This window comes from Neomonachus schauinslandi, chromosome 5 (assembly GCF_002201575.2).
Source record: "Neomonachus schauinslandi chromosome 5, ASM220157v2, whole genome shotgun sequence".
NCBI lineage: Eukaryota > Metazoa > Chordata > Mammalia > Carnivora > Phocidae > Neomonachus > Neomonachus schauinslandi.
Window position 1 is genome coordinate 70,026,037 of NC_058407.1, and position 26,733 is coordinate 70,052,769.

At 38.1% G+C, this 26,733-nt stretch overlaps 2 protein-coding genes across 5 annotated transcripts in view; both read left to right on the top strand.

The window, feature by feature from the left end:
* YAF2 (YY1 associated factor 2) overlaps window positions 1–2,700 on the top strand; it is a 72,671-nt gene extending 69,971 nt beyond the window's left edge. For 2 of the 3 annotated variants that reach the window (XM_021704830.2, XM_021704828.2), the window contains one exon: window positions 841–2,609. In XM_021704830.2, the coding sequence (XP_021560505.1) occupies window positions 841–1,078 (238 nt within the window). In that variant the 3' untranslated portion in view covers window positions 1,079–2,609. Of the gene's footprint in view, window positions 1–840 lie in introns of all 3 variants that reach the window. The other variant, XM_021704827.1, reaches the window with a different exon arrangement.
* A 9,362-nt stretch (window positions 2,701–12,062) lies between these two features.
* Window positions 12,063–26,733, top strand: part of GXYLT1 (glucoside xylosyltransferase 1) — a 43,504-nt gene continuing 28,833 nt past the window's right edge. Inside the window, exons 1-2 of one of the 2 annotated variants that reach the window (XM_021704895.1) lie at window positions 12,063–12,345; window positions 21,121–21,213. In XM_021704895.1, the coding sequence (XP_021560570.1) occupies window positions 12,125–12,345; window positions 21,121–21,213 (314 nt within the window). In that variant the 5' untranslated portion in view covers window positions 12,063–12,124. The remainder of the gene's footprint in view (window positions 12,346–21,120; window positions 21,214–26,733) is intronic. The other variant, XM_044915436.1, reaches the window with a different exon arrangement.

Genomic DNA, 26,733 nt, shown 5'->3' on the forward strand with positions numbered 1-26,733 from the left:
AAACCAGGTAAATTTGAAGAGTATTTTATGGCACTTATTAAATAATAAAATGAACCATTTAATATTCTCTTTTAACATTGATATATTCATATACAAAGTGGAAATAAAAGATTCATCTTTATTATAAAATATCATTAAAGTGTTTTTCTGAGTTTGAGAGGTATATTAGAAATTAAATACAGAGGCCACCAATATAAGCTTAAACGTAAGGATGCTTTCTTTTCTTTCTCTTCCTTCCTTCCTCCCTTCCTCCCTTCCTTTCTTCCCTTCTTTCCTTTCTCCCTTCCCTTCCTTCCCTACTAGACTCAAAGACATTTGTGTTTGAGCTGATTCTTTTTCGGTCATAAAGCCAGGAGTGATAGTCACAATACTGAACAGATATTTGCATGGGCTTTAACCAGTTAAAATCTTCATGGGTACAGGCAGAACAGATAGTCATGATGCCCATTTCTGGAGTAACAGCCTTTCATATAACTCAACCTTAATGGTTATCAACTTATTCTGTGATCCAACTATGTCATTGCTTTTCTAAAACATTTATTTTAGTAAAATTGGTAAGCTATCTGCAAAATTATGATAAAGCTATAAAAGCACAATTAAGAGACCATTGCTTCCAGAGTATCAGTTTGTCATGTTGAAGAAGATTAATCAATGATTGGTTCGATTAATGTTAATGATTTGAAACATTTAATTATATTTTTGTGGCTAGTTCATATATGAATCTAGAACTTTAAATATAGATGTATTCATTTTGTTATTTTTACCTAATTTATTCATTATATGTTCGAAAGTTCGTAGAGAGAAAAGCTAGTTTAAAATTTTATCATCTTTTCTATTTAGGCCAAGATTGAAAAATGTGGATCGGAGTAGTGCTCAGCATTTGGAAGTTACCGTTGGAGATCTGACAGTCATTATTACAGACTTTAAGGAGAAAACAAAGTCACCGCCTGCATCTAGTGCTGCTTCTGCAGATCAACACAGTCAGAGTGGCTCTAGCTCTGATAACACAGAGAGGGGAATGTCCAGATCATCTTCACCCAGAGGAGAAGCCTCATCATTGAATGGAGAATCTCATTAAAATTTATTTTCTCCAATTTCTTAGTCACTTCTGTCATAACATGCAAATACACAGATTATGCCAAGAAGTACCACATTTTCATGACAGACATTCATGCACAATCCATAATTTGCGTTTTACACAAAATAGAAATTTGTTAGAATTTGTTAGACTTTATTGCAATCTATGCCTACCAAACATTTTCAGACTTGACCTTTTGGTCTCCACAGTTCAAGGTGCCATGAAAATGTGGTTGAATTATTCATTATGCAGTGTTATTGGTAAGTCTATTTTCACTTTTAGTTTAGTGAATTCTAACACATAATTCTTGAATTCTCTACTATTGGCATGTTACGAATTTAAATTTTTATAACATAGTGCAAGCTGCCTAAATATGTATTATTTGAGAATTGTGAAACAAATAGTTATATGTATACAAGTCAAAGATCAATTTAATCATATTGCTGCAACAGGATTTTCTTAATGGTTATCCTCTTAAATACACCTGCTGGTACTTGGTGTGGTTAAATAGGAAAAATTGTTATTAAATAAAGAATTTGTATGAACCGTTGCCAATGTTTTTGACACATTTTACTAAATTATTGTTCCTGAATTATGTTTCTGGTTTTATCTTTGTTTTTGTTTTTGTTTATCTTTTAAAACATTCATTATTGTAATGTTTACTAGCAGAGTAGTAAACAATAAAACATTGATTATTTAGCTTTATAATTCAGGTTTAGTGCTCTTGTCATTGAACACTGGTATTTTCTGTATAATATAAAACTTTGAAGTTCAAATAATTATAAGCATTTGGCAAAAATAGAAAAGAAACCTGACATATTTTAAAGGCTGCAATTTTGGAAAAGCTTTAACTTAATAATAGTTTATCACTGTTGTCTTGCCCCAAACTTGTTCAGGGTCATAGAAATATGAATCTAATTAATACAGAAATGGGAACTGTTGCACAGAACTGGGAAATAACTAATCTTAAATCAGTTTAATTGGCTTCTTATTAAATATAATGATTCTTATGAAAATCATAGTGCCCTATTTTCAGACACAACTGCCAGTTTATGCATTTACCAATATCCTGAAATAAAAAAAAGTATTTACAGCCCCACTTATTATGTAAAATTACCAATAAAATATTTTTATGACTACAGATTTTGCATTTTTGTTCACAACTAATAATGTGTTTCATATTGTATTTAAAAATCCAACCTAGAAACCACACATAAGTACTTCTTAAATTTTTCTAGGGTCTCCTGCTGCTTTTAGTCATTTGCTTAATATATATCCACCTCTAGGAGACTTCTGAAATATAAATTAAAAATATAACTTGGATGCAAAATATCACTTAAAAACACTGATAGCATTTGAAAAACAGAACAAAACAAAACAAAACTGTACACCCTGACAGTTGTGATATTTGGTGGTTTCTCGTGGTAATGTAATTTTCTGTTTAATTGCAGTACTTTTTCCAGGCACAATGGGACTGTCTTTTTTGTAAGATGCTAGTTGTGAAATACAGTTAATTGCATACAGTAAAAGTCTGTGATTAAAACATTTATATACCTCATTCTTTAGTGTTGTTAAATGAAAAATTAAAGTTTGTTTTTATTATAAGATACTTTCAGTGGAACCCCAGCTAACTGGTTATGTTCTTTTAAAACATGAAAAAATTTTGCCATATTTCATTGTTTTTCACATGTTTCAGATGTTTTAAATTTTAGACATAGTAAAAATTCAAGTAATAATTGTAATAGGGAAAATCTTCTAATTTTTAAGTCAAAACTATGTTTTGGAGGCACTAGGTCTTTGGATGATGATCAAATTCTTTGAGGATGTATTTTAAATGGACTGTGGGAGAGAAAAATCTGACAGAGATGGGATTTTACCTGAATGGAGCATAGTCATCTTGTTATATGTGGGGGGAGATAGTATAGAGTGGAAATTTAGAGTGCTAACTGGTGTGTTTTGAATCCCTGTTATAGAATCTAAGTGAACTTGAGTAAATTACTCAGGGTCACGTCCCATCTATTAAACAGGGATAATGGTAATCAAATCTAACTGATCGGGTTGTTGGGAGGATTAAATGTCAATCCACATAAAATTCTTAACAATTACACGGCACACACTGGCTGCTCAGTAAATGAGCCTTTACTATCTTTATAGGTAAAATCCCATTACGAAAATATTCTTTGTAACAAAAATCGTTTCCACACCCTCTCGGATGACCAAAACAAATTGTGTTCTGTAGGATACACTGAATTTTCTACATCAGATGTTTGCTCTGATCCCAGACCAGCCAGCTTTCTGTAATTAAAGAACCTAATGGTATGCACTATGAGACAGGACAAATGAACTGAGTCGGCTGGTTTGAAATTTTGTTTTCCTGTCATTAATCACAATTCACTTGCTTTCATTTCACCCTACCTCAAATACACTTCCAAACCAGGAAACAGACCCAAATTGCATAAATACACCTAATGTTAAAATCTGCAAAAAGATTCATCAGAGCCTGGGCTTAGGGTACATTTGTAGTTCTGTTTCATCAGTTCACACTGTGGTTTTAGCAGTGGGTTCTTTTAACCAAATTTCATACAAAAAGAGAATTTGAATGTTTTTCAGAGTTTATTACCTTATTTTGATACAATTAAGAGCAAAGATATAATTTGAGGCATACCAGAATACATATTCTTAAAACCTTTTGTATTACACAGTAGAAATAGTTGACTTAAAGGTTTTATTTTTGTTAAATCTTTCCTAAAATTATAGTGATAGTAGACAAAGTGAAAACATTAAAAAAGGAAGAGAATCTCAGCTTTTCTAAGTTGATAGCATATTACCTTTCTTTTAAACAAAAATCCTTATTGCCTAAAAAGAATGTAGTTTCTGCATGTTTATGCATTAATGCTAAATGGTCTAGAAGTTTTAGTTTCCACTGAGGCCCTTATTTTACTTATTTTCTTGATCTGCACATTACCTCTTCTGGAACTGGACCATCGATAGGAATTTCTATACTACGAACATTAAGTAAAAACAGAAAAGGGAGTATATAAGGAAAAGGATAAGCATAAAATAATATTTTGACTTATTGGCACTGCCCACCCCCCCACCCCCCCTGCCCTTCAACCACAAGCACCTTCAGTTGTGTGGAAGATGAACATAGAAAAATTGAAGTGCAGAAAAGTCGGTGATCAGAATCAAGAGACACTGAAGGTTACCGAATACAGGATTTGACTGATCATTTTGTGAAAGCAGAAGGAAAAGAATGCCCTCACTGGCTAATGAGGGTGATAGAAAATAAGCCCCAATAATATCAAAGGCAAGGAAGGCTAGGAATGGGGAAAAAAATGAGGGATGGGGTAGGAGAAAAAAACAAAGACAGCAGAAATTAGAAAATGGGGCATTGGAACACAATCTGGATGATCGTGGAGAAGAATCACTAGAAAGGCAGAGAACAAATTGTAGTATGTCTGTCTCTGAGAAGGTTTAAAAATCGTGCTGTGATACATCCTCTCCTAATGACTGTCGTCAAAGTTTTGGCTGTGTTTACTAGGGCAGCAATATGTATAGTAACTTCAGAACAATTTTCCTCAAAACCAGTTCATTTTAAGAAGCTGTCATAGAGAAGTTTTACCTTGAATTATACTAACACTACTTTCCTGAATGCAGATCCCCGCTCTCCTAGATAATTTAAGTGTTTTTAATGTGGCTTTTGTATTTAGCCAGTGTAGATATTCCTGTCTTTATGGAATGGGCCAGTTCTGGAGTATATGAAATGCCATAATAAGACTAGGTACTTCTATGGAAAAATCAAGTAGAACTCTTGAGAAGTTTCAGTGCTCTGGGACATGTTTCATGTTCTGAATCGTGTGTGTGTCTGTTTTCTGTGTGTTTTCTTCAGTAGGAGTTGTAGACAGTAGTAGCTATTGTCTATTAATTGTTACTAATATTGTTACACTTTCACTATTTTCCTGATCTAGATTGTCTTTATATCAGTACTCAATTCAGTGAACATTTATTGAGTATATTTTGTGTGCTTGACACTGAGCTAGGGATTGGAGCTCACGTTACTAGGAGAGACCTGTAAATAAGTAATTACAATGCCATCTCACTGCAACAATAAAAACATGTAAGATAACAGAAGTAGCAGAGGGAGTGTGTGTCAAACCCCCACCCCCTTTTTTTCTAGGAAACTCAGCTTGGACTAAGTATCCCCTGCAAGTCCACACTGAAAATGTTAGGATCTCATCTTGATAGTTGCAGCTGATAATGTTCGGTGTCAGTAGTAGTTTTACTAGCTCTCATTTCATTACTGCTGCTTGAATTTTCAAAGTTTAAGACTTTAAGCCACGTGAGATTTTTTTCTATACTAATTTTTAAAAATCAATAATCAGCTGAATGAGGTCTGCTATTCCTTTTTGTGAAGATAATGAAGAAATTACCCAGAATCCAATGAGAAATTTTATTCAGACCTATTTCAGGAAAAGCTTTAATTCACATGAGAAAATTTGCCTTTTTCTTACAGACGATGCAGATAATATATTGATTGCCCTGTGTTTCTGAGAGAAATCTCAGATTAAAATTAGGCTTACTTTTGGGGCGCCTGGGTGGCTCAGTCGTTAAGCATCTGCCTTCGGCTCAGGTCATGATCCCAGGGTCCTAGGACTGAGTCCCACATCGTGCTCCCTGCTCGGCGGGAAGCCAGCTTCTCCCTCTCTCTCTGCCCCCGCTTTTGTTCCCTCTCTTGCTGTGTCTCTCTCTGTCAAATAAATCTTAAAAAAAATAAATAAAAAAAATAAAATTAGGCTTACTTTTAATAATTATGTAGGACTTAATCACCTGCCATGTCTATATTCTTATTCTTGATCTATATTTTTTCTAGATTCTGATCTTAATGTTTTTCCTTGTGTTCTTACAAAGTTCCTCAAATCTCTTCTGTAAGACTAAACAGTAATACTATTTAGTAATACTATTTTAGTATTATAAAGTATAGTATTATAAAATATTATAAAACTTTTGTAATACTAACTTTTTTAAAAAGTTAGAAAATTTCTTCATTGCAATGTGTGAGGCTAAGCCCCAGTGAGAACTTTTTGGGACAAGGTTCTAGTGAAATGGGTGCCTCCCTAACTGGAATTCCTAAGTGGCAGGTCTTGAGCTTATGTCTAGGTTTAGATCTGCTGGCCTACCTGGAAGTAGGGAGTTTGGATGAAAGCTACCACTCATCTTCATATTTCCATTAACTCTTCCAGCAAGAGAATTCAGAAACTAAGCTGGGTACCAAGACTAATTAATTTAGAGTTTTTCATGTGTATTATTTTCACTATCCTCTTAATTTATAGTAATAGCAACAACGAAATGAGCCTGTGTTTACTTTTAGAGTCAGCAAAATTGAGGTTGGGATACTGTGTAAAACCAGTTTGGGAGAAAACTCCTAAGGGACAAAATGGCAGTGAAATAATTTTTAAAAAAGGAAAGTAGGCTGAGTTCTCAAAAGAGCAAAATGATCTTGGCCCAAGAGGTAGTTCTTTAATAAAAGAAGATAAGAAAGCCTATGTTTCCAGTACAGGATAAGATAAAGAACAGTTTAACTCAGAGGAAAAAATCTTTTTTTTTTTACTTTATTAAAAATATTGAAAAGTAAAAAGAAACCAAACATAACATAGGGTTGTCTAGTGATGTAATTTTTTTATAGAAAGGAATATGGGTAATAATAAGAATTCTGATTTTATTTTTGAACTGAGAACTGGATTTCTGAAGTGTGATGGTATCAGAATTCTTAATTATTTTCAGCCTTCAGCCTTTGGGGACCTGGGTCAGGCAAAAGATCTGTTACTTACTCTTGTAATCATGACCTCGATTGATGGCAGGTTTTAGAGAACTTGGGTATGTGTGTTTTAATTCTAATTTTCCTCATGACTAAATTTCCCTGCAAATCTAGCTTTTACTGACAGTATTTTATAAAAAAAAAAAAAGATTAAAATCTATTGTATTAATGGGAATGGAGGGTTCCTGAAGACTGAATGGGGGATAAGTACAGGGATGGTCCATAAGATATTCCTTACTCCCCTCCCTACTCCACCCTCTCCATACTCTCCCTTCCTTGTGGATGGAAAGGCCAGCTAAATTTGGGGATCATATAGAAGCTAAGGTGTCCCCATTCACTGGTCTTACACTGCCACTTTTTCAAATCATGTGGCCTACAGCTGAGTTTTTTGAGAATGAAGAGAATCGTTTTCTCTTTCAACCTATCCCTGACTCTACTTTTTCCCCACATTTACTGGTCTGAATGAACACCTAAACTGAAATACTTTTTGTTCAAACTGACAGTATTCTTTTTTTTTTTTAAAGATGTTATTTATTTATTTGACAGAGACACGGCGAGAGAGGGAACACAAGCCGGGGGGTGGGAGAGGGAGAAGCAGGCTTCCTGTGGAGCAGGGAGCCCAACGCAGGCCTCTATCCCAGGACAATGAGAACGATGTGGGACTCAGTCCTAGGACCCTGGGATCATGATCTGAACCGAAGGCAGATGCTTAATGACTGAACCACCCAGTGCCCCCAAACCGACAGTATTCTTTTCCAACTTCTTTCTCCAGTCCAACAAGGTTTCTAGGAAATGGACTGTGGGAAATGAAGAGATTTCACTAGAAGCCAACCGGAAGAGAGAATGGTTTTCACTTTTAGTCTGAATTTCTGATTCTCTGTGCTCTGCAACTATTCTTGTATTTCTCTGATTGTAAATTTTGTTTTAATCCCAAGACCAGTCTAAGAGGTTTTCACATAACATAGTTTTTTTTTTTTTCTCCTTTTTGCTTTTACTTTTAATTTGCATCACTCAGTTAAGCATTTATTTGTTCAGAGGTAGTATGGTAAAATGGAAGAAAAATGTGTTGGATCCTCAAAGATTTCCATTCAAATTATGGATCGTCATAATTAGTGATGGCGTTAACAAACCTCTGAGTTTCAGGTTCCTTGTTTTTTAAAAGAAAATAACATCTACTTCATATATGTGTTACAAGGATTGAATCAGATTATGCATAGACCTTTATAAAGTGAAGTTTATAAAAAAATTTTGAACTTTACTCTGAAAAGATAAAGAATTTATCTTTTCCCCCGGAGGATTTCTTCTTTTTTTTAAAAAAGAAGTCCTAAAAGGTAAACGGAAGTAGGAAGGAAATGCTGAGCAGACCCTAAATTTGTTATAGAGTGACTTAGAGAAGATTTATGAAAAAAATAAAAACAGTAATGGAATGTCTGTTATATATTCAAAATGTACCAGGAGCTATATAAGAATAATCAAAATTAATCTTTTGAATAAAAGATTCTTGAAATTTGGATTTTCCTGAATCTTAGCGTTTTCTAGATCGTGGAGGAGGTCTCTATCTCTATAATTTAACAACTAATATTGCTTCTTTTTTTTTTTTTTAAAGATTTTTTATTTATTTATTTGACAGAGAGAGATACAGCGAGAGGGAACACAAGCAGGGGGAGTGGGAGAGGGAGAAGCAGGCTTCCCGCCGAGCAGGGAGCCCGACGCGGGGCTCGATCCCAGGACCCCGGGATCATGACCTGAGCCAAAGGCAGACGCTTAACGACTGAGCCACCCAGGCGACCCACAAATATTGCTTCTTTTAAATTTCTTTTTGACCACCTAGATTAACCATTTTGACAGAATGAAGAGAAGATCAACATTGATTAAAAATTTGTATATAGCCAGTCTGTCGCTAGAGAATTACGAGGGTGGTCTAGAGATGAAAAAGTAGACTTAGGAGTACATACATAGGGGCGCCTGGGTGGCTCAGTCATTAAGCATCTGCCTTCAGCTCAGGTCATGATCCCGGGCTTCTGGGATCGATCTGGGGCTTCTGGGATCGATCCGGGGCTTCTGGGATCGATCCCCGCATCCGGTTCCCTGCTCGGCGGGAAGCCTGCCTCTCCCTCTCCCACTCCCCCTGCTTGTGTTCCCTCTCTCGCTGTGTCTATCTCTGTCAAATAAATAAATAAAATCTTAAAAAAAAAAAAAGGAGTACATATATACACACAGTAAATGAAAGAAGTACCTATTATGATATCAAAAATATTTAAATCATTTTCAATAATTTAAAATTAATTTTAAGAATATAAAAATGTTCAGGGGCACCTGGCTGGCTCAGTCAGAAGAGCATCTGACTCTTAATCTCGTGGTCATGAGTTTGAGCCCCATGTTGGGTGCAGCGATTACTTAAATATATAAAACTTTAAAAAAGGTATGTATAAAAGAAGAATATAAAAATGTGTGAATCCTGGAAATGATCATAAGGGCATGTACATGGCTCCTTATACTCCAAGATAATCAGTTAACACTGTGGGTAATACAAAAATCATTTCTAATTTTGGAATGCCTTATATACTTTTTCAACAGAATTTTCTTTTTAATTACAGGATTAAAAGGAACCTAAAGGGATGTGATATAGTCTAGAACCCTCATGTCAAGTAAATGAATCATTATTCTTCTGGATGTGCTCGTCCCACAAATTGTTGCAGAATGAAAACTGCCATTCCAGTATTTTAACAACCTGTGGAGCATTAAATTATTCTTTGTTTTTACTACATTTAGTTTCTTTGTTGAAATAGAGAACAATTGTGATAGGCATCTCTTTAAACATCTTTGATCTATTTGAGTATTAGCTCTTACTCCAGTTTCTTGGTACCATATCCTTTATTTTTCTCTCTCAAAATCTACTTTCCATTCTTATAAATGCTTTTGCGATCCATCTTTGTACCTCGTTAAGTTTATCTTTATTTCTCTTAAGAATTGTAAGGTGTAGTAGAAGGATTAATTTAATATTGTCGTTATTTTTACTTGCCCGTCTTCCCTTTGAGGGCAGTACACTCAAGCCCCTTGTCTGGCATGTAGAATATATTTAATAAATGTTTATTGAATGAATAAGTGTATGTTTTCATTATACTTACACATATTGATAGCATGCTAGTTTTCATTTTTTTGTCTGGTAAGTCAAGAAATTTAATCCTTATAGAAGAAACTGAGGCTTAAATTTATTTAGTAACTTTCCCATGGTCACAGAGCCAGCAGTTTTTGGTGTAGGGATTCCAAATGGAGAACTACTGCTAAATTACAAAGCATTTCCCCACTTTATTTCTCATGGCCAAACTCTTCAAAGCTCCAAATGCAGGGCGCCTGGGTGGCTCAGTGGGTTGGGCTTCTGCCCTCTGCTCGGGTCATGATCTCGGGGTCCTGGGATGGAGCCCCGCATCAATCCCTGCTCAGCGGGGAGCCTACTTCTCCCTCTCCCTCTGTAGCTCCCCCTGCTTGTGTTCTCTCACTCTCTCTCAAATAAATAAATGAAATCTTAAAAAAAAAAAGCTCCAAATGCAATTTGAACAGTTTAACAGCATGATTTTTCTTCATCAAGTGTGTGTGTGTGTGTGTGTGTGTGTGTGTGTTTAAAGCCTTCTTTCCCTCACTTTGTGGCACTGTAACTGCTTTCTGGTTCCAATCTTAATCTTTGTCTCAGTCTCCACAGTGGGGCCAGAACCTGCTCTCTAAAGGGTGAATGTGATCATGTTACTTCCTAATTTAAACCCTTCAATGGTCACCACCGTCTGCTAGATTAAGTTCAAACTCCTTGGTATACTAAACAAGGCACTCAAATATCTGTCCCCTTTAACTTCTAGTCTTATCACTCATCATACCCTCCCCTGCACTCACTTAGCTGGTGGTATCAAACTTCTTACAGTTCCCCAAACACAAGAATCTGTTTCATTGATCCCTCAGCCTGCAATTCCTTCCCTTACCCACCCAAGACTCTGTGCCTCTTTTACTACCAAGTGTCTCTTGACCATGCCCTCAGTAGAACTGATCACTCCTTTTTGTGTTTGCCCACACCTTTACAGGCTTCTATCCTAATGTCTGTATCGTGGTATTGCATTATTTACAAGTCCCACTTATTTACTTACTTATTGTCCTTCATTTACTTATTTACACTTATTTATAAGTTCCATTTATTTATGTACTTATTTACTGTCCCACCCATGCCCAACTAGGTGTCTTTATACCCCAAAGTACTCACATAGTGCTTGGCACATAGTGGTGCTTTATAAATGTTCAATAAATGAATGGAATGGAAATACGGCTGATGAAGAGGGAGAAGAAATGGAAAGCTAAAGAGAAAGCCCTTTAAAGGGGGAATATTATTGTTATGGACATGCAAATGATGAGTTGCAAAGGAGGTCAAAAAGATGTAATAGGGAGGACCTCAGCTGAACATGCCCTTAACAAGCTCGTTCGGAGGCAAGATATGCATACTCAACAGCATTACGAGGTAATTAAGTATCTGGATGAAAATGGCTCACACAGTATTACAGAAACTTAGAGGCTGGGGAAGTCCTGATGAGGAGGATGGAACTGAAAACTGGCCTAATCAAATGCCTTCCAAGTGCAAGGCGTTTTTCGTGCGTTAAGCAATTTAATCTTTCAACCACCCTATGATGAGGATATTATCTCCGTTTTAGAGATGAAGAAACATGCTCAGAGAATTTAGGTTGCCCAACGTCACAAACTACCATGTGGAAGAACCATAATTTGAATTTGGGTCAGCTGTCTCCAACGCCCCGTTCATTTCGCCACTCCCCTCCTCTGCAGTGCGTAGTCACCGGGAGTTACCCGCTCCACGTTCCTTGGGCGTTCCCCTCCGACACCCCGCGCGCCCAGTTCTCTCGCGCTCACTGCGCCTGCGCTTCCGGCAGCTACCCGCACTCCGGGGTGGGGCCCGGCGGCGGAGGCGGTGTCAGGGCCCCGGGCGGAGTAGTCGGCTAGCCGGTGAAGGCCGTTGGGCGGGGCGAGGCGAGGCGAGGAGGGAGAGAGGGAGGAGAAGAGGGAGAGGAGGGAGGGAGGGAGAAGAGGAAGGAGGGGCGGGCTCGAGGCCGCGGCGGAGGAGGAACTTGTTGCGGCCGCGGCTGCGCTGTGCGGCTCCCTACGCTCCAGTTCGCCGGGCGGGCGCGGTGCAGCGGTGGTGGCGGCGGCGGCGGCGGCGGCTGGGGCGCGGGGCCGGGGCGATGCGGCGTTATCTGCGCATCGTGGTGCTGTGCCTGGCCTGCGGCTTCTGCTCGCTCCTCTATGCCTTCAGCCAGCTCGCCGTGTCCTTGGAGGAAGGAGCGGGCGGCGGTGGCGGGAAGCCGCAGGCCGCGGCGGCTTCCTGGCTCGCGGGCGGCGGACGCGGCGGCGCAAGAGGGGTGGGCAGCGTGGGCTCCGCAGCGCATCCCGGCCCGTCAGACAGGTACGGGCCGTTCCCTGTCAGGGCACCAGGGCCGGGGCGAGGGGCGCGGCGGTCGCGGGGGCGCGGGGCTCGGCCTGGGCTGGGCTGCTCGCCGGTCCGCCCCGCGCCTCCCGCCGCCGGGCCCGCGCCTCCCGCTTCTTTGCCGCGGTCTCTGACCCCTTCTCTCATTTCCCTCCTTCCCCCTCCATCCGCGCGTGAGCCTAGCCGGAGAGCACCCCATGCTCTTTGTGTTTGTCTTCTGACGCATTCCTTATGCGCTCTTAAAAGCGGATAGAAATTAATTTTCAACTTTTAATTGAGTTTGTTTTTTTTCCTGACAGAATTCATTGAAAGTAAAAGGTGCCCCACAAAAGCTTTCTTGCTGTCTGGCTGGTGGGAATTCCCTCTTGTTTCCATGGAGTTCAAGTTGAGATATTTAAACATCAGGCTGGCGCCCTAGTTCAATTTTTTTCCCTCTCCTGAATGGGGCATCTAATTTTTGTGTGTTAACGCTTAAATTTTCGTTATTAGTCTGTTAAATCTGGACAGAGCTTTTATGCGTATTTTGAATTTTTCTTTAGGAAACATCGGTCTGTTCTGAAAGTTATAGCAAGTTAAGAAAAGTGAGCGATACTTAACATGCTCACGTGTTTTGTGGGATGGGATATCTTAAAATTCGGTGTTTAAAAAGTAACATAATGACTTAACGTGGATTTACACAAATCACTGCCACAGTTGGAATCTACGTGAGATTTTAAAAAGAATGCGGCGCATTATGAATGCTTAACAAAATCAGAGCCTTTCCACTTCCTTGAAAAATAAGCTCTTTTATTTGTGGGCACCTCCCTGGGAATGACTCGGAGTGCTCTCTTAGTAAGAGGCAAAGTCGGCTTTGGTATCACTAAGTACGGGGTTGGTAAGAGGAGGGAGGGCGGGTCAGCTGCAGGCTCTTTAACATTCTGAGAGTTGATGGTCGTTTTCACAATGAAAGGGGGAGGACGTTTGGGCATAGGAGCAGCATGGGAAAGCTGGACTGTCATGTTTTTACCCCCGGATTTGATTACAGTCAGGCGAATCCCTGACTGTATTCGTAAAAGCAGAACCACTTCCAGTCAGGTTAGTCAACTCTTGTGTGCCCTGGGAGAGGCGGTGACTGAAGACCTGAATGAGCTCTTGAATAATGAGGCTCAAGAAAAGCTGTGATTGTGAAGCATTTAAAATTATGGAGAAGAAAATTATTTTTGTAGTGGGTAGAATCGGAAGGAAGCAACATTTTAAAACATTGGATGAAATTGGACTATGATTAGTATTAGATTTCAGTTTCGTAGCGTGACATTCATTTTAAGTGCTTTGTCTCAGATACTTATACTTTATTTTGTGACAGATTTTTGTAAATTGTATTTGCTTGGCTAGCTGATTTGAACAAAATTATTTAGAATAAGCACCTCAGTATCTTTTAAGATTTTTTTTTTTTTTAAGTAATCTCTGTCCAACCTGGGGCTGGAACTCACAACCCCAAAATCAAGAGTCGTGTGTCTGCTGACTGAGCCAGCCAGGTGCTCCAGCACTTCATTTTAATAAATGTTTTATAGAGCTATTACTGAAATTTTAAGTTTGATGTGTCCAGGTCAACTAAAAAGCTGTATATTTACAGGTCCTCTGAGCAGCATAACTTCTCATTTTAAATGAGGCATAACTCTAAACCCTAAGTGTTTTAGTCTTGGTAAAAATATGAAGTACAATTCACCGCATGTGCTTGTATAATAACTTTGGGCAGAGCAACAACATGAAAAAGTTAGTTGTTACATTTTTACTCTACAGTTTGATAAGATCAGGAGAATTCTTAAGACATCAGGAGTCTTAATTTTAGATATTACTTAAAGCATTTTTAAAGATTTCTCACAGAGTTTGGTCAACTTTTTTGGCTACCACAGGATATGGAGTAGATACCTATCTTTAACCTCTCTTCCTATGTATAAATCATTTGACCAGGGTCCAGAAGGCATCAGTAATTGGACCAGGATTGTATCTTTTGATTTTTTAGGGCTCTTTCTGTGAAGCTTCTTTGATGAGAATCTAGTCTACATAGTGTTTCATCAGTGGAAAAAGGTGTATAAGGCAAGCAACATCTTCCTTTTTTTGGTAGGACTAGATTATCATTGCATTCTTTTTTGAAGCAGTCTTACCTGAAAAACTTTAACTATTATTTCTCTCATTCATTTAAAATATGGAATCTAGGTTATACCCAGTATGTTTTATTGTCAAATCTTATAGAAAGTGTTTGTTGCATGGAATTCCATGACAATAAATTACTTGGAAAGATCCTTCCAAGTTCTCAAAGTAAAACTTCTAAAATGATAGGAACAATTTTTCAGTGAAATCTATTAATTAGTGTATCTTGTTTGAATCCATTATATTTTGGTATTTAGAAAATGCACAGGTGTTAGAGTCAGACAAACCTGTTCTCTTCCTGTCTCTGCTGTGAAACCTTGACCACCTCTCTACTTCAGTTTTCTCACCTGTAAAATGTAGGTAATACTTAACCTTAGTTAATTTGTAAATAGAATCCTTAGTTGTCAGTGATTAAAATCCATTACAGCTAACTTAAGCAAAACATATTTATAGGCTTATATGGGTTGCCGGCAGGAGCAAAATTGAAAGGAAAATTCCCCGGGCAGCTCCAGGGACCCTAAGGACTAGGACTCTCTTACTCTCTTCCACTGTAGACAGGCTTTGTTCTTGGGATCTTTGCAGTGTTTCTTCTCTTATCTCAAAAATTTCTAGGAAAAGGCTCTCATTGGACTTGTTTGCATCACATGTCCATCAGTGTTGTCAAGAATGGTGACCTCTGATTTTGTGGCTCTGTGTTACTTGCACATCCTTGTGGTGGACAGGATAACATGATTGGACAGAATAACATGATTAGATGAGTGGTGTCTTAAAGAGGGGAATGCTGGCTAGGCAGTGGCTCTTCCACATAGAGAAACTCTCAAGCTGCTCGAGGTGGACAGACTGTTACTAAGTTATTCAGTATAAATACAGGACTTCTGTAGAAGGAGTTAGACTATTTTGTGACTTCAGCTACTCAGAATGAATTCTCACATTTCACTAATGAATCTTGATGGTGATTATCAAGATTTTGTCCTGTTGTAGCTGTATGGTGGTGTGAAGTGGGGAATCAAGAAACTACTAAGCTTTTGAGTGATAACCATTTCTGGACCCACCATGCTGTTTGTTGTGTCAAGTCACCTCACTGGTGAGGCCATTGAGTTCTCATTTCTCCTGGATCTTGTGAACACTAGTAGGATGTACTGAGCATCTTTAGGGCTTTGGAGACACAGACTTCAGCTTTAACATATGTTTGGCTGTGTGAACCTTGAATACATTTCCTCAAAAGTTAGATTAGAGGTAAGAGTATGATATTGGGTTGTGTGTGAGAATTGAAATGAAGTAGCTTGAATGATGACTGAATATGGTGTCTAGCACAGTAAAACTGTAGCTAATACGGTGATGGTTTCAATCATTTAAATTAAAAAAATTTTTAAGATTTACTTATTTAGGGTACCTGGGTGGCTCAGTCAGTTAAGCATCTACCTTCAGTTCAGGTAGTGATCCCAGGGCCCTGGGATTGAGCTCTGCGTTGGGCTCCTCACTCAGCAGGCAATCTGGGAGTCTGCTCTAGGATTCTCTCTCCCTCTGCCCCTCCCCCTGCTTGTGCTTCTCTCTCAAAAAATCTTAAAAAAAATGATTTATTTATTTGGGAGAGAGAGTGAGCATACAATTGGGGGAAAGGGCAGAGAGAATATCCAAGCAGACTCCCCTCTTGTGCAGATCCAGGGACGCAGGGCTCAATCTCATTGAGATCAGGACCCAAGCTGAATCCTAGAGTCTGGTGCTTAACTGACTGAGCCACCCAGGGGCCCCTCAGTCATTTAAATTTTAATTTAAAAAAAAAAAATTTTTTTTTTTTTTCAATTTCTGCCCTCTGGGAAAAATCCTGTCCTTTGTCCCCCAGTCCACACCTGCTTAAACCAGGTGCCTATTAGTGGGGTCTGGGAATCTATATTTTAGATATGTGCCCCAGGTTATTGTTACACAACCAAAGATTGAGAACCACTAATGTAGCTAAGAAAGGTTTGACCACTATTTTCACACTACTGTTTTTAGTAGAGAAATTTCTTTCCCTTTTTCCTGAAGTCATTTTTGGAGAAGTTCAGGCAGTGAATAATGAAACAAATTACTTACTAAAGCCACCTTCATTTCTGCTTTGTTTATGCAAAGACATCTTATGTAAAATCAATACCCTGCACTTGTATTTTAGTTCACTGAGGATCATACTTCGCATGGTTGTAAAGTGCTTAGCACAAATCTGACTAGTAATTACTTAATTAAAATTATTTTGTTCTATGTTGTTGGAGGGGAAACTGATTAGGCTAATAAAAAAGGAATGTGTACTTTTGATTTGGAAATCCTCTTTTATTTATTTTTTAAAAGATTTTATTTATTTATTTGACAGAGAGAGACACAGTGAGAGAGAGAACACAAGCAGGGGCAGAGGGAGAGGGAGAAGCAGGCTTCCCGCAGAGAAGGGAGCCTGATGCGGGGCTGGATCCCAGGACCCTGTGATCATGACCTGAGCTGAAGGCAGACGCTTAACCGACTGAGCCACCCAGGCGCCCCTTAGAAATCCTCTTTTAACACATTAAAGTTATTGTCTGTGCCATACCTGTTGAAAATACTTGCCCCCACGTATTAACTTACCTGTGTGTATACCATATGAAATTTAAACTTTTAATGTATTCAGATTGGCAGTTTTTTCCTTTACCATTTTTATCTTTGTCATGCATAGGAAAACTTTCTACCGGAGGGTTCCCCCCCCACACACACTTTTTTTAACATTTAAATCTTTAATACAGTTTCTTTTTTTCTTTTTCCTGGAGGAGGGAGTTGGGTACGATGTGATGCTTAGTTTTTTTTTTTTTTAAAGATTTTATTTATTTATTTGAGACAGAGAGAATGAGAGAGACAGCACATGAGAGGGGGGAGGGTCAGAGGGAGAAGCAGGCTCCCTGCCGAGCAGGGAGCCCGATGCGGGACTCGATCCAGGGACTCCAGGATCATGACCTGAGCCGAAGGCAGTCGCTTAACCAACTGAGCCACCCAGGCGCCCACGATGTGATGCTTAGTTTTGAAATAGATAATTGTTCGTTATCTTTTGTATATAAGCAGTCGTTTTTGCCCTAAGTATTAATGAAATTAGAGGTTTAAGAATAAGAAATGAAGACCTGGCAGAGCTAGAAATTAAGTTGTCTGGAGACAGTTTTTAGTTGAAAATAAATGACCCAGGTACTGATCTTCAAGTAAGGCTGATTTGTCAGTATCATGGGAATGGTCTCCTTTAATGTGGTTGAGAGCATCTGTTTTTCTTGCCATAGTCACAGTGTAGGTATCTGTGCCTTGAGGTTGCACGGTGGCTCGCAGCACTTCATTCAGACTTCCACATTCTTTTGCGGGATATGCCTAAACTTATCCCTGACTATAAGTTGTGCATGGTTTTCACTAAAGCCTCATGACTGTGGTAGATGTTTTGAGATGAAAAGTACATTTTCCAGGTTAATTTAAAAGTACAAAAGACTTTCTGTTACCAGATTTAAGTAAACTTCAAGTTTGAGAACTGTTATTGTGGAGAGTTTATATAGTTAAATGCTCTGCTTAATCCCGAGCATGAAGTATCTCAGTTCTTCAAGTACTGAAATTTTGGGGAATTTTGTTTCTGATAATTTTTTTAACTTTTAAAATAAATATAAATTCACAGGAAGTTTCAGAGACACCCTTGTATCATTCACTGTTTCCTCCAATAGTAGGATTTTATATGAGCATAGTACAATATTGGAATATATATCAATACAACTGGAATATATATCAATATAGTGCAATATTAAAACCCCAGAAATTGACATTGTACAGCACATAGACTGTATTCAGATATCCCAGTTTTACATGCTTTCGTATGTGTCATGCAGTTTTATCACATACGTAAATTCGTGCAACCACCTCCACAAACACAACTGTGTTATCACCATAAGATCCCTTGTGCTACCCCTGATCACTTTGTAGACAAGCCACCTAGAACTAGAAACATTATGCCGTATGAAATTTGAGGATGAGTCATAGTAAAGTTTTATTTCAATTTATTCCACAGTGAAGAAGATTTGCATTTATGGACTTCATTGATTTTTGGATGTCACTGTTTACTGAAGACATACCCACTAAGCTCAACTTACAGTTTTGCCCCATTAAAATTATTTGATAGAATTACCTCTTTGATGTAGTAGTATATTTCTAATATTTCATTTCCAATAGTTTTTTTTCTTTTTTTTTTTTAAAGATTTTATTTATTTATTTGAGAGAGAGAGGGAGCATGAGCCAGGGTTGGGTGGGAGTTGGGAGTGGAGTGGTGGGAAGGGGCAGAGGGAGAGGGAGAAGCAGACTCTGGGCTGCGCAGGGAGCCCCAGGGAGCCTGATGCGGGGCTCCATCCCAGGGCTTGGATATCATGGCCTGAGCTAAAGGCAGATGCTTAACCGACTGAGCCACCCAGTTGCCCCTCCAACGGTTTTAAGGAATAAAAGCAAAAACTCAACTAATAACCAGAACTTGGATAACTGCCTTTACTTTCCCAATATTTTTTAACTTTATTTTTTTCTGGCCTATAAGTACAGTTGCTGTCTGTCTGTAATAACAGTTAACTGGTACGTAATGAGTTTCTACTCAGTCTTTAAAACCATTTTTTCATAAGTGAGAGAATGTAAGTTTGGGAAATAAGAAACATTAAATTATGCCACCTCTTGCCGGCAGCACATCAGTGTTTTATGATTTTTTTAAATAGTGGTATGTGTACTCACTAGTGCATATGTTTTACATTTCCATTAAAGAAGGACAGAAAGAAAAACATCCCTTCTAAAAAAAACTGTTTTGACATTGAGTTATGGTTATGAAAACCTAAAACTTGACTTTTTCCCTGCAATTTCATCTGCATTAATTACTATAGTTTCTAGCAATTTCACTTGTAGGTATATATGCAAGAGAATTGAAAACATATTTGGAGAGAAATTGTAAATGAATGTTCATAGCAGCATTATAATAGCCAAAAGGTGGAAAACAACCCAAATATCTATCAACTGATGAATAACTAAACAAAATGTGGTATATCCATCCATTATTTGGTCATAAAAAGGAATGAAGTGTACTGATAAGAAATGGAGGGTACTGGGCGCCTGGGTAGCTCAGTTGGTTAAGCAACTGCCTTCGGCTCAGTTCATGATCCTGGAGTCCCTGGATCAAGTCCCGCATCGGGCTCCCTGCTCGGCAGGGAGTCTGCTTCTCCCTCTGACCCTAACCCCTCTCATGTGCTCTCTCTCTCTCATTCTCTCTGTCTCAAATAAATAAATAAAATCTTTAAAAAAAAAAAAAAAAAAGAAATGGAGGGTACTTAGGTGTACTACAGTAGATAAACTTTGAAAATGTATTCAAGGGTTAGACTGAAGGATGTCAGACTTGAGAGACCACATATTATATGATTTCATTTATGTGAAGTATTTGTAACAGGCAGATCTATAGAGATAGAAGATAGATTTGTTGGTGCACGGGTGGCTCAGTTGGTTAAGCATCTGCCTTCAGCTCTTGTATCATGATCTCAGGTCCTGGGACCCATTTTAAAATGTGCCATCTGTGCCCCACCCTGTTCGCAGAGATTCTGATTTAATAGTTCTCCTATGGGGCTCTCTGGGTGATTTCGCTGTGCAGCCTGGGTTTGAGATCCTCTGCCCTAGACTGTTGGCATGTGTGAGAGGTATGATCAGAAATCTTTGCAAATATGAAATTTCATAGACCTTTTGCTGTAAGAACAGTAACATATAATTGAATTTATAGCAAGAGAAAACAGAGTTACATGGTGAGGGGACATGAGGTGACCTAGTTTAGTGACTCACCCTGATTTCATACTTGCTTTAGTATCCAGGCCTCACTGCAGTGAATTTCAAACTATTGTTTTGAAAAGTAGTAACAATGAAAAGCATACTTTTTGTAAGGTGAGGTGTTACGGCTGTGGTTAACTGAGCTCCGACCTGCAATCTAAGAGGAAAGACTACACTTAATCCTCCATTTTAGCTTGTGTAATACAGCGAAACGAAGATAATGTACATAATGAAACTGAGCCATGGATATCAGCGTGCTTGCTTGCTTGCTTTTTTTTTTTTTTCAGTTTAAAACACCGTACAACTAGCTTGGATTGAAGATTAATTTAAAAGCCTTCAAAGATCCTCTCTTCCTTTTCTGTCAGCATTTGTGGCATTTTAAATTTGCTCCAGGATAAGCAACTGTTTTGTTTGGCTGAAATGGATTTTATTCTAGGGGGATCTGTGTAGTACACAAAGGAAAATTTTAGAAGTATTCCCATATTTTCTGTGTCATCTGAGGAGGGAATTTTAATATGTTTGGAGAGTTCCTGACTAGGAAATGGTTTTTCAGTCTGTACTATATTCTGCCTAACGGTTTTAAAGTCCTATTTAAAATAATGGTACCTTAATAAATAAATAATAAAATAAAATAATGGTACCTCGAATAAGGGAGAAATTTCCAAAACTCAAGTTACCTTAGCCATATTGAATTCGCAAAATTGGATTTGCAGTTTTGTTGCCATAAAATAGAACAGTAAGTTATTATGTTAAGTAAATTCCTTGTTAGTTTTAAACCTAAATACTCACATAGGACTCTCTATTTCTGTCTTACTCTGTTAGGTGTAAAGATTTCTCTCTGTGTTACTGGAATCCCTATTGGATGCTGCCCTCTGATGTTTGTGGAATGAACTGCTTTTGGGAAGCGGCTTTTAGGTAGGCACCTAAATTTAATTGGTAGATCAGTGTAGGTAAGATTAGATAGTACATAGTAAATTTTTGACTGTAATAGGACACAAAAATGTTTCTTTTCCTGTAATTTAATATTTTCTTACAAGCAAATAACTCATTTTCTGATTGGGTTTTCTATTTATCCTACTTTGTAGTTGTTATAACTAATTTGTAGTATATACTGTGTATAAATGCTCTAACTTGTTTGTAGGTGTTATTAAGGTTAACTATTGTTCTTAGGAGCATTTATGATATAATTTTAGGTAACTGGGTGATAAAGTATTAAACAGGTGATAAAGATAGACTTCCCTTGACATTTACAAACATATATATGGCATTTATCTACTTTAAAGCTGCTGAAAAAACATTTTGTAGGTGGATGGGGATAATTGAGGAAGGATATGTTGGTTATTACCAGAGAAATTAAATGTTGAGGAATGAGAGGATAAAAATAAGTGTTTAATGAAGGGGCAAGTATTGATATGACATTGTTTATTGAGCTTGTATGTTGCTCAGTAGTTTGGCTTTGTGCATGGCTCTGGATAATGAAGGCCTTGGATTCCGCTCTCACCTTCAGTGAAAGCAGTGTTGATAGGAATGGGCTATCAGACTGTCTCCGTGGCCTAGTGGCAGGGGATACTGAGGCAGTAGCCTGAAATGCCTTCCTAAGAGTAAAATTTCTTTGAGAGACACCTATTTTTACTGTCTTTATGATTAATTTAAATTTTAATTCTACTTATTCTATTTGCTAGGCACAGTGCCAGGTGTTTAGAACCAGACTCTGAGTCTAGTTAATGTGGCTCCATCCTTTTGGGGCTTGCATTCTGTAGGAGCTTCACACTAGTAAACCTGAGATAAAGATAGAGGGTGACAAGTTAAAGCTGTGATGATGGGAGAAACAAGTGAGTCATCAGGTGGGATCATCTTAAGGCATTGGGGAAGGCTTCCTGGTGGGAGTGACTGCATGAGGAAATTAGGCTCAAGGACAGGAGATAAAGTATTTTAGGTGGGAAGAATTACATTCTTTATATATATTTACAGTATATATTTTTATGTTCTTGTATTCCTGATACATTATACATTCCATGAACAACTGGGAAGGAATCATTGAAATCCATTATTTTAATTATATCTCATTGCTATGGAAAAGATTGGGTGATTGAAATTCTAATACGAGTCAGTTAAATCAGATTATTCAAACTTCTAAAAACTAAGATAATATTATCCTTCAGCTTGTTCATAAATTTGGAGAATTGGAGCTCTGTATTTTTCATTCTTACAAAAGTTTGCTAATGAATAGAGTATTGACAGCTACCATTTTGCTATCTCCAGCCTTGTGACATAAATCTACTCACTCTGAAGACTGGGTAAGCTTGAACACTGTGTACCCTCATTTATACAACCCACATCCTTTTGTAAGTTACAGCATGAGTAATAATCTTCCCTCCCCCTCTGCTGAGTGCAAGAGTACCCCAGGGAAGTTCATCTAGTCTGAATCCTGGAGCCTCTGTTTATTATTTCTCTTGTTTTGGCTTCTCCAACTCATTATTTTCCTAATGCTTCCAGGTATTCCTTGGAAGGAATTACATGTGGATGGATACATAATGGTATAAACCCTTGTGCTAGTTACTTTCCTAAATTTGAGGTTTTAAAAGTTAAACTTTTCTGTTACATTCTCTACTTGTAATATTAAATCCATAGTATGTATCTGTAATGGTTTTGTTATATGTATCAAATCATTCTGTAAAATCTCTCAAACTTAGTTCCTTACTTAGAACTTAGGATCCCTCACATTTACTGTTTGAACATGGAGACAAGCCAGGATGCCATACAATTGCCATATCGTTTTCACCCTGCATTGCAGTATTAACTCTAAGTAGCACCTCAGTTTTGCATAACTCTAAGAGCTTGTCTGCCCACCTGGTAAAGCTTCTTTGAAATTCCCAGTTACTATCAACCTTAGGTCCACATTTTGCCAGGCCCCAGTGGGCCCTTAGCTGGCACTGTTTTCTTCCCAGGCCTGTCCCTGCTTTCCCAATTGGAATTCTTTATACCTTGTGACTTTTATTTTGATCAAAGCTCATCTGGGGGATTATTTCCTCCCAATTAATTGACAGTGAACATAAAATAACATAAGAAAGAAAAACTGCTTTTGATGTGCATAGGCTTTTAGTAATTTGTATGTGCATTTACTAAGTCATTTCCTGACCAACCAAATGCCTCCCAGCAGCTTATCAGAATGCTCACATCTCTCCTGTCTTTTCTGTTCTTGAAACAAAACCAAACAAAATTTCTACAACAGCTTGCACTCAACTTTTTTTCTTCAAGCATTCATTGTTTACTCTGTTTCTCTTCACCAGCAAGACTTCTTTTAAGAGTATATACTTACGGGCGCCTGGGTGGCTCAGTTGGTTAAGCGACTGCCTTCGGCTCAGGTCATGATCCCAGGGTCCTGGGATCGAGTCCCACATCAGGCTCCTTGCTCGGCGGGGAGCCTGCTTCTCCCTCTGACCCTCTCCTCTCTCATGCTGTTTCTCTCTCTCACTCGCTCTCTAATAAAAAAAAAAAAAGAGTATATATTTACTTCACACCCTTTAACAACAACAAAAGACCTCCCCGCCTCAACCTGTCTGAGCAGCACGCCTCAGCCTGTCTGAGCAGCACGGGTTATCTGACTAACCCCCCGTCCCCTACTGTGAAGTCACCTTTGACCTCTGAATTGTTCTTCTGGGGCCCAGTCTTACTTTTTTTGGTCCCTTTGACACTGGTTACCACTTCCTCTTTCTTTCGGCTCTGTCAGTCTCTGGCTCTTAAGACCAGGGTCTCAGCTACTTGATCTCTCAGCTTCTGGACTCCTCTCCTTGTCCTGACTCCTTCATATTAATGTTCCTTAGGACCCTGCTCTCTTCTCTCCCCACTCCCTGGATAATCACAAGATAAGCTTTTACTTATTTATTTATTTATTTATTTTAAAGATTTTACTTAGAGAGGGGGAGACAATGGGCACAAGCAGGGGGAGCAGGAGCGGGAGAGGGAGAAGCAGGCTTCCTGCCCAGCAGGGAGCCCGACACAGGACTCAGTCCCAGGACCCTGGGATCATGACCTGAGCCAAAGGCAGCCATTTAACTGACTGAACCACCCATGTACCCCAGATAATCTTTGATACCTCTACTCCAGAGCTCTTTTCTGAGCTCAAGAACTGTGTTTCCATCTGCATTTTGGTCATTTTTTTTAACTTGCTGATTCAGATGCCTCAGACTCTCTTGTTTAAACCTGAGTTCATGGTTAAATCTGATCTGGCTTCTCACACCTTCCCTCGTGTGTTTTGTATCCTGGTTTATGATTGACTTTCTTCATGTCAGTCCACAGTGACTCTTCTACCCAGCTTCTTTCACATTGTTGCTCCTGATAGCCTCTTCTTCCTATTCCCTTAGTTATTATGCTCATCACTTCTTATCCAACGATTTTCCTTCCCTACCCACTGCTTCTTCCTTCTCAGTATCCTCTATGTCACTGTATTCACACATCTCTTGTGGTTGTGAATCTTCCAGACTGTTGGCTTTGCAGAGAGATACCATGTGTTGTTCATCATTCAAGCCCCATGCCGAGCAAGGTGCTTGGCAACCAGTAAATAGCTAATGATTTTCCCCGGCACTTTCAGACTATTTTTGATGTATGTATAGTGAGCTTCCTTAACAATCTTTTTTTTTTTTTTCTATTTAAGCAGTTACCATGCTTTCCCATTAAATCTTTTGAAATTCTGTCTTTTGCAATCAACTGTAAATTGTATGAGGTCAGGATTGTGGCTTGCTTGCTTATCCAGTGTCTAGCATATGAAAGAAGTTCAAATATTCATTAAAGAGAATGAATTATATTACTAAATTGTGTTCTTATTATTCTTATTATTAAAAATTATATGGATTTAAGTCTGCACTAGCGTTGTGTGAATGTATAGGTGTCACCATGACGTTAGCATTATTGAGAGTTATAATTTTAGCATTTATTAGAGTAAAATGATAGAGTATTACTGATTTATATTTTGTTGATTATTTGCTGAATGTATTTCCATAATTGTTGAGCTTCTTTTGTTCTATATATTTTCTGTATTGATGTTTACCTCTTAAGTTTTTTAATGCTTATTTTATGATCTCTTAGGATAATATATTGTTTTTGCCATTGATTACAAATATCTTCCTGGTTTCAATTTTTTGTTTTAGTTATTTCGTTAAGCAATCTCTCTCTCTCTTTTTTTAAGTAAGCTCTAGGCCCAACATGGGGCTTGAACTCATAACCCCAAGATCAAGAGTTGTACGTTCTGCCTACTGAACCAGCCAGGTGCCTACTACTACTACTAATTGTAGTAGTATTTAAAAATTCTCTTTTAGTGTACTAATTTTTTTGTGACTTGAGCTTTTAAAGTATTTAATCTTTATGATGGGAACCTGAAGATTTTTTCAAGTGTTACATTTTGTTTCAAAAGTGATTATATACAACTCTTTATTTTTTTATTTTATTTTTTAGGATTCATTCATTTGACAGAGAGAGAGCGAGTACAAGCAGGGGGAGCGGCAGGGAGAGGGAGAAGCAGGCTCCCCCTGAGCAGGGAGCCCGATGTGGGGCTCAATCCCAGGACCCTGGGATCATGCCCCGAGCTGAAGGCAGTTGCTCAACCGACTGAGCCACCCAGGAGCCTCTATACAACTCTTCAAAGTAGTTTTTTACCTAGTATGATAATTCAACACTTTTTTTTTATAGTAAGAGGTAAAATATTTTGTTTTTAAGCTATACATTAAGGAAATTGCCATTAATGTTTCTGAACATAGTTTTCCATTTTGTTTAACTGCAGGTTTTTAAAGATGGTTCATAGCAGTTACTTTTTAGTTGAGGTGATTGTTACCAGAAATTTAATTTGGCTTAACTTTGCATACTTCATTTATAATGCTAATTCTTGGCCTAAATATTATTAAACATTGTTTTCTTTTATAGAGAGAACACTAGGCTGAAAGAACACCCTGAAAGCTTTTTGTGCTGTCTAAATAAAAAAAGACACATTATTACGATTCCTTCATAGCAGAAATGTTATTTAAAATAAGTCTATTCCTAAGTTTTAGAAATCTGTTAACAGTGTTTGTATTAGAATTTATCATCTAAAATACTTTAAGTATTAACTTGTTTTTTCTGATTTTCCCTCTGAACTTTTTGCTTTGGTAAGTTTCAAATCTGCAGAGGTTACAAGAATAGTACAGTGAGCACACTCACTACCTACTGTTCACTAGGTATTGACCTATTATTAACATTTTGCCACTTTCTGTTTTTGGCTGAATCATCTGAGAGATAGCTGCATTCGTTATGATATACACCTAAATATTCAGCATGTATCACCTCATAACAGAAGCATCCCCCAATATAATCATAATAAAACTGTCACTTCCAGTTATTTAACACTGGCAGAATATATATTCATATTTCCTTATTTTTCTTTTAATGAACTTTACTTACCACCCC